The 8,985-nt window shown below is 42.4% G+C and overlaps 1 protein-coding gene across 1 annotated transcript; it reads left to right on the top strand.

Annotated features, from left to right (window-relative positions):
- Positions 1–2,380: 2,380 nt before the first annotated feature.
- LOC119659031 (60S ribosomal protein L37a) lies at positions 2,381–3,942 on the top strand. Its single transcript, XM_038066929.1, has 3 exons — positions 2,381–2,495; positions 2,713–2,841; positions 3,737–3,942. The coding sequence occupies exons 1-3, from the start codon at positions 2,493–2,495 to the stop codon at positions 3,881–3,883; spliced, it is 279 nt and encodes a 92-aa protein (XP_037922857.1). The 5' UTR covers positions 2,381–2,492; the 3' UTR covers positions 3,884–3,942.
- Positions 3,943–8,985: the final 5,043 nt, after the last annotated feature.

The raw sequence follows: 8,985 nt of genomic DNA on the forward strand, positions 1-8,985 counted from the left end.
TCCAGGATCTCTGTTGACTGCGGTTATTACGGCATCCATTTCGCCCTTATAGGTGCTGCGGATGGCTTCAGTGTTAACTCTCACCTGATTGTCAGAGGAGATTTTGGGTGGTGTTGTTATTCGAGCTCGGAGCACCAGGCCAATGAGATAGTGATCCGAGTCTATATTGGCCCCCCTATATGTTCTGACATTCATCAAGGCTGTGAGGTGGCGGCTATCGATCAACACGTGGTCAATTTGGTTGAAACTGGTTCCGTCTGGAGGGGCCACGTATGTTTGTGGACCGCTCCATTAAACCAGTCCTTGTCCAACGCAACTCCTTCAACGCTGTTTCATCAACCCTATATTGGGACAGGATATCGGCTAGCTGCTTGGCAGGGAGCGCACGTTCCATGAAAAATGCGCAAATCATTATTCCATTGTCGTTGCTGGGTTTGTCGTTGTAAAATCCATCCAGTCCGAAGCTCCTGTTGTGGCTTCGTAACAAGTTGTTTTCCGTGTAGAGTTGTCAGCCCTACCCAACCTCCAACCTGGAGGACCAGTTGGTACAATTTGTCCGATTTTTAGGCGCAGAAGACTCGCCTTCATCGTTCTCCGCCTGCAACTTTTCGTTAAGAAAGAGCTCTCAGCTGTCACCACGTAGAGGTGGAGATAGGGTTTGATAGTAAAGCTGTTGGTATTGGTTCAGCAAGCGTTTTCTAGGTTTTATGGTCCATTGTGGGTACCAATCCACGTTTCGCCTGAGACCCTTTGACCACCTATACATTCTTAACAGAGGTAAAATATAAGCTGCGGTGCAACACTTATTAGGTTTTCCAGAACAACCTTAATATTTCATTCATACTGATTAGAAATCTTACTGAATTTATCGTACCATCACATCAAGTTAAACCACAAAGAAACCACTCCCCCAAAAGTGTTTCATCATAACTCAAAGAATTTAAGCCTTTATTTTTCTAGCCATTGGATGCCTGATTTGGTGTTTCATCGAATGAAGCCATATTAAAAACAACAACAACGAGATAATTTTTGGTTTTTCAAGTTATTTTAGTTTTAACTAGGCTTGCTAATTCTTTACAAATAATTTGTAATGTTTGGTACGACGTTGTAGATGATAATACTCTCTGGCGTCCATTTATTTGACTATCTACACACGGAAAGTTTGGTGAGCCTACTCTCAGTTCCTCGCTTCCCAAGATAGAAGATACAACTCTGAAAAGCAATTGCGCCATGGGGGTGTTCCTTGAGATATGGTCTACCTTAAGCTAGAATCCTTAAGGATTCATGTCAATTGTTATTTATTTTGAAATTTTAAGATGAACTTTTAAATGTGTCAATGGTTCATAATCCATGATACTTTTACGTCCCTCTTAATTCTATCCCCCACCTTCAATTGGCGCAGAGTCAAAAGTTACAAAATATCCTCTCGCCTCGGTAATTCGGTCTTGAAGTTGCAAAATCAATCTCCACACAAAAACCACCAAGACAGATCAGACAACCGCATGTTCATTTATATTCTACATGTTATGGATAACTGATATTTTGGTGGTAATCGTCGTGGTCGCTATTGTTCCTCTTTTTCAGAGACAGATATTAATTCTCCCCTCCATTTTGGTGATCCAATTAGTATAGATTCTTCAATTCTACCAGAAATTTGTTAGGTATCCAAGTAAAGGGAAATGTATAGACTAAGAATTTTAATTTAATTAATTAACGAACAAATGAGTGAATTTGTAATCTACACACATCAGCACCCCAATACCATCCTAGCGACATCGATAAAAGCAAAGAAAACAAGAACGGAAAAAGTAGCATGGATCAGAGGATCTTTGACGCTATGAATGATCATATCATCATCATCATCATTCATGAGAATAGATAGTGTTCATAGGTGATATTACTGATCTTAAGATACTTGTATGCCGCGAGGATCTCTGACTCATAAGGAGCGCTTGAGCGCGCGAGTGACCCTATGAAATGGATGGCAAGCTATCCAGCACTAAAATCATTTCACGCTAGAAAGATACAAACAGCATCATTCTATCGAGCGGGAAAAAACCTGGTCCCACGAATAGGGTTTGAAATTTAATATGATCGCCAGTGATGAGAGAGGTGTATCTAGTCGCAAGGTACACATATATCTTGGTAATTAAATGCTTCATGAGGCTATGAGTCGAAATAGAATAAATGTCTGGAAAGAAAATGAAGTAGTGCAGGCAAATAGGCCATAAAGCATTGACTTCCATTTAAGGCTTCAGCCGTTGCTTTTTCATCCGGCAGATCAGTAAATTATAATAGCATCAATTTAGTAATTAGTTAGGACTAAAGTAATTAGCACTGTTAGTGACGTACTTCCTTCGTTTTGACAAAATACAGCGCCATCTATTGGCAGGTATTTCTAACAATTTATTAGATCTGCTATCAAGGCTGACCAACTTCATGCCAGTTAAGGTTCTTTCCGGTGAAGTTTTTGACAGAACCACATCAATAAAATGGTACGGGCATAAAATCATTTAAAAATCTCATCATCCTTTTGTATTTTCTCACTAAAACTTGCGTATAATCTAACTGAACAATGTTCTTTGGGATCCAGTTAATGTTATTTGGATAATTTTGTTTGAAAGCCGAGAAAATGCAATTGTTTATATTCTTAACTGTCAAATTCATGTACCAAGTTACACTGGAGTAATGACTGTTTTCTTTTAATTTTAGGCCAAGCGCACCAAGAAGGTTGGAATCGTAGGTAAATATGGTACCCGTTATGGTGCCTCCCTACGTAAGATGGTGAAGAAAATTGAAATCACCCAGCATTCCAAGTACACCTGCACATTCTGCGGCAAGGTAAGCCAAGTGTCAAGTTCGGAGCCCGGTCTCAGTGATTTGGTGTCAGATGTGATTTTAAAGCAATTCGAAAGGAGTATTGAGCCTTCTTGTGAACATTATTACTTTCAATCCGCAAAACTCTCAACATTCGTCGCTTTCATATAGACGCGACCCAATTGGACTCAGCGAGTATAACATTTCTTCCGTCATGGCCGATTCGGACGCGGTGCGCTTAGTGAAAAGGCTGCAATGTGAAAGGATCTTCGTGGATAGAACGTAATAACTATTCAGAGAACAAAGACGAGTTTCGCCCTATCAGTGTCAAGTTGCGGAGCCCATGCTTCCATCAATTTCCTCCCAGAAGACGCCAGCAAACAAGCTAGTGTTAGCGCGATAGGCGGTAAATTCAATATCAATGTCGGTTGGAAATGCAGCATAAGATCTTTTGCATGTAATTGCAGCGTTATTCAATCATCGCTCGCACTTCCGTAGAAAAATATTGGGATGTCATTCCTGAAGTTCCTGGCTAGGCTCTGCTGCTTAAATGAAGAAAGCCGCTCGACTCGTCTTGAATGTACGCGTAGTGAGCTACCACTTCCAACCAATTATTCACAAATTTTGTTATCGCGCAGTTTATGATAGCAGAGTTTCTTATCCCACTTACGTACATTTCTTTACCATTATAATGGAAAGTGTCACCGGTGCTCTATAGCGTCCTCTTTCCAGGCTACTTTTAAGTTTGGCTGCACCGCTGATGTGTAAAATCTTTACTTGCAATTTTTAGTTCATGGGAGTCCCTGGCGGAATCAATAAGCTAAATAGACATCCTTTGGCGCTAAAAATCACTTTGTCCAAATATCAAAATTAGAACATTCAAATACCCAAAAGTAATTATTTTTCTTCTTTTTTTCAGGATGCCATGAAGCGTGCTTGCGTTGGAATTTGGTCATGCAAACGATGCAAGCGTGTCGTTGCCGGTGGCGCTTGGGTTTACTCAACCACAGCAGCTGCCTCTGTCCGATCGGCAGTGCGTCGTCTCCGTGAAACCAAGGAACAATAGACATTTTGGCTAATGTTCGTTAGGTTAATGTTTTTAATAAATTAAAATGGAAACAAACATTCACGTGTTCTCATATATTTTGTGACATAAAGAGCCATTGGGGCTAATTTTTCAGGTTGGTCTAAGTTTGACTCATCGGTCCACTTAGGGATTACAAAGTGATAAACTGGAGGAAGCATGTTCATTCAGACGGATAAACCCCTGGGAATGTGGAAACCTAACATTTTTGCTCATGAAACAGACTAAATTTTATGCAAAACAGGAGCCTCCATGATTGCATTCGATGGTCTATGGACAGACCAACGGCAACGCTTAGCCTAGGGAAGTATCTTGTAGAGTGATGGTGCTACTATCATGCGGTGAAGCCGATTATCAGTTGCTTCACTATAAATATTTGCATTGATTAATACGTTTTACGTGGAGTTGTCCTTAGCAAGCAGTGGCAAATCATATCGCGGAATGTTGACACGACGACTGCGGAGAAGCAAATAGAAAATCTTTGAAAGGTTTCAAGCGAGCGCGACGGCTGCAACTTTGCTCTTATTATATATTACTTCCATTAATCTATGTATAAAAGAATTCTTGAATAAGTCCGAACGACGATATACGGAAAATTTACCACGGTGGTAATGTTGATGTTGATTCATCCATTTAAAGTACGAGCGGGGAATTGTTTTGTCGTGGATTGAAAGGGTTATCGTTTCTAAACGTGAGTGCAATTAAATTTACTGCTAATTTAAAACCAACAAATCTAGCCACTGAGCACCACGAAATACCGCAGATAAGCTTATGTATCTCAGGATTTCTGTTATGGATGGGATACTAACGGTTGTAACCTCATACAAGAACCATGTGATGTTGGTGGGGAAATTAGTGGCTTAAACTTCCGACATGCTAACTTGCTGTATGCCAATGGAAGTGATAGACCGCGCTTCTGCATGGTGGTTTCAAAAGACCTCCAAGTTATCTTGGTTAACGACCTATGTGTTGGCAACACCGCAACGATAAAATTGACCATAAAAAGCCAACAGGGTGATAAGGAGGTGCTTCTTTCCCTTCCCTTATGGCGTAGACGAAGTTCCCAGTGGCATTCATTAGAGCTATCCAATATACCAAAAGTCAAGACACGACAATGATAGCAAGATTTCATGTTAGCGCCCACCATATGTGCTTGGCGGTCAAAAGGTAGTTTTGGTCCCAGGCCTACAAGTGGATTGGCACCCACGATGGAGCATATAACCTGGGAGACGCCTGCTGAACCAACACTAACAGCTCTACCACCAAACCCTATTTCCACCCCCACGTGGTGATCGCTGGGAGCTCTCTTAACGAAAAGCTTCAGACGGAGAAGGATGAAGGCGAGTCTTCCGCGCCTAAAAACGGGACAAATTGTACCAACTGGTAATCCAGGTTGGGGGTTGGGTAGGGCTGACAACCCTACCCGGAAGACCGATGTTACGAAGCCTCGGGCAGGATGAATTTCCAAACAACGAACCCAGCAATGATAACGGATTATCGATTTGCGCATTTTCTCATGGAACGTGCGCTCCCTGTACAGAGATGAAGCTGATGAGCAGTTAGCCAATACTCTGTCTCAATATAGGGCTGATGTAACAGCGTTACAGGAGATGCGTTGAACAGGGGCCGGTTTCCTGAAGAAGAACCACTACACCATATATTACAGTGGCCATCCAGTAAACCATGTGCTCGAAGTAGGTTTCTTAGTCAGCCAAAAAATGAAACCTGCTGTTATCGCCTTTGAAAACATAAGCGAACGGCTGTGCACTCTGCGCTTGCGAGGCAAGTTTAGAAATATAAGCCTCATTAACGTTCACGCCCCTACAGAGGAGACTGCAGAGTCGGAGAAGGATTCCTTCTACGAGGCAGTAGAACGAACCCTCGAAGCCTGTCCCAGATATGATATCAAAATCATACTTGGGGATTTTAACATCCAAGTAGGGAAGGAGCCCGTATTCAGGCGATACGTTGGCTCCCATAGTTTATATCAAAATACAAATGATAACGGACTGCGGACTATTCAATTAGCAGGGTCACACGAAATGGTTGTTGGAAGTACCTGGTTTGCGCGGAAAGCGGTCCACAAACATACGTGGGCCTCTCCAGACGGGATCACTTTCAATGAAATTGACCACGTGTTGATTGAACGCCGCCACCTCTTAGCCTTGATGAATGTCAGAACATATAGGGGGGCTAATATAGACTCGGATCACTATCTCGTTGGCATGGTGCTTCGAGCTCCACCACCCAGAATCCCCTCCGACAATCAGGTGAGAGTTAACACTGAGGCCATCCACAACACAGCCCTCCACGAAACCTATAAGAGGTGAATTGGATGCCGCAATACCCGCAGTCAACAGAGGACCTGGAGATGAAGTATCAACAAATGATTTTCGCAGCCACCTGAAGAACGTTATCATTGATACGGCCACAAACATACTTGGACCCAGCCGCAAAAGGAGTCGGAAAGGCTGGTTTGACGATGAATATAAGCTAGCAACGGAATGGAAGAATGCTGCATACCGAGTAATGTTGCATTTTCAAAGAACGCGGGCACGCGCAGAGACTTATCACGAACTCCGGCGACTGGCGAAGCGACTTCACAGACGGAAAAAGGAAGCCTTGGAGAACCAATACGTCTGTGAACTCGAAAAATAGAGGCAGCAACTGCACCAGGCGCGGAAGTTTTACCAACAAATCAGCAGGATGAAGCTTTACACACCTCGATGTTCATCCTGCGAAGACAAAGAGGGAAATCTGATTTCTGACAGGATGGGCATATTGGAGCAGTTGAGTACTTTAATGAACTACTCAACAACCAGAACATCGGCGAGTTGGAGGTCCCGCCAACTAAAGACGACGGACAAATACTGCCACCACCAAGTGCACGAGAAACAGTCCGTGCAATTCATCGGCTTAAAAATCAGAAGCCGCCAGGAGCCGATGGAATTACAACCGAATTAGTTAGATATGGAGGCAACCAATTACACCAAGTGGTTCAACAACTTTTGCTCAAGGTATGGGACGGCGAATCAATGCCTGACGACTGGCAAAGAGGCATTATCTTCTCATACATAAAAAGGGAGATATCACACAGTGCAGCAATTATAGAGGTATCACGTTGCTGAGTATCATCTATAAGATATTCTTGGCTATCTTGCTAGGCCGGATAGCCCCATACGCCCAGAACATCATTGGCCCATACCAAAGAGGCTTCACTCCAGGCAAATCAGCAACAGATCAGATTTTCTCTCTGCGGCAAGCGATGGAAAACTGTTGGAATGTGGACAACAGTTGCATCATCTATTCATCGACTTTAAAGCCGCCTATGATAGCATAGCCAAGGTAAAACTGTACACGGCAATGAGAGAATTCGATATCCCGACGAAATTAATAAGACTGACTAGGCTGGCCCTGACCAATGTGCGAGGCCAGCAGCAGCAGGATCACTCTCAAGACCATTCGACATCAACAACGGTCAAAGACAAGAGGATGCGCTATCATGCGTCCTCTTTAACCTGACCCTCGAGAAAGTGATCTGTGATGCTGAGGAAAATGCGAAGGGTAGGATCCTCTTTAAGTCCACCCAACTACTGGCCTATGCTGACGATATGGACATCATGGGAAGAACCATCCGAGACGTACGAACTGCCGTCATCCAGATCGAGCAGGCGGCACGAGATCTGGTGCTGCACATCAGTGAAGGTGAGACAACGTATATGATGGCAATGTCAGCACCAAAAACCAACCAACCAACAACATCAAACCGCACTGGTCAAACGATAAGAATTTTAAATCATCTCAGGGTGAAAGCTCTTACTGTACAAGACTCTGATCTTGCCAGTCCTCATGTATTCCTCGGAAACTTGGGTTCTTAGCAAGAAAAATTGCGAACTCTTGGCCGCGTTCGAGAGAAGAATCCTCCGAAAAATTTTTGGCCCCCTACATGAGGATGGACGATACCGCCACGATAGCCTACACAATGACGAAATCTATGAGCGATACCATGGTCAGGTTGTGAATAAAATCCGGCTCAATAGGTTACGGTAGGCGGGTGACTTAATCCGTATGGATGAAGATGATCTAGCCCAGAAACTCTATAAGGTCAATATCTATGGTAGAAAAAAAGGACGGGGCAGACCCTGCCTGAGATGGAGCGATGGCGTAGTTCAGGACGCCAGACAGCTTTTAGGGATGTCAAATTGGTGGTCCTCGTCGCAAAACCGGGGTGTCTGGAGTTCCTTATTAAGGCAGGCCTAGACCGGATACCGTTGATGGTGATGATAAAAGTAGCTAAAGTACGGAGTAAAACCAGACGAGGTTGGGAGTAACTCGCACGAGTATACAGACTAGAGAAACTAGCAAAAAAACATAAAAGTACTGCTGCACATTGGGAAAGAGGCCGCAAGGGGCATGGTGGCAGTTCTGCTCACCTTCAGTGGTTGATATTTCGACCAGTGATTTATAATTGCTCAATTAAAACAAAAAACCCGCCGTACAAGTAAATCATTCATTGGAAAGTACTTGTGGCACGGCACCGCATTTCAAAATGCGTGTTGACGTAAAGCAAAGCAGGGTAATATTGAAACTTTATGTATCATATTAAAATCTTTTTATTTCTTGTGACATTTTTTATTACATAATCTTTTCTGGCATCACGAAATAACAAATACATCTCTTTTGACTTAAAGTATTTTTTTTTTGAAGAAATGGAAAATAAATTTCTAGCTACTGATAGTTCGCCTATTAATCTTACAATAATAATCAATACATAATTCTTATCATTTATATTGATACCTATATTTAGTGTTTACACTAAATTAAGATTATTACACTTTCAAGTAGAAAAAAATTTTCTTAGTCATTATGATAAGTCTGAATGTTTATAATGTTAATAAATCTATGCAATAGGGTTCCCTCACTAAAATATATTTACAGGGATATATGGTTTCAATATTTACTCGTCAGGTTTTGAGTTTTAGTTTTACTTTGTGCTATGGTCCTTACGGGAATCGGAGAGAACTATTTAGGGGAAGCATCCATTGTGTTGTCAAGAGATGATTTAAAATGGGGTGTATAGTTTC

Source organism: Hermetia illucens, chromosome 1 (genome assembly GCF_905115235.1).
Source record: "Hermetia illucens chromosome 1, iHerIll2.2.curated.20191125, whole genome shotgun sequence".
NCBI classification, from domain to species: domain Eukaryota; kingdom Metazoa; phylum Arthropoda; class Insecta; order Diptera; family Stratiomyidae; genus Hermetia; species Hermetia illucens.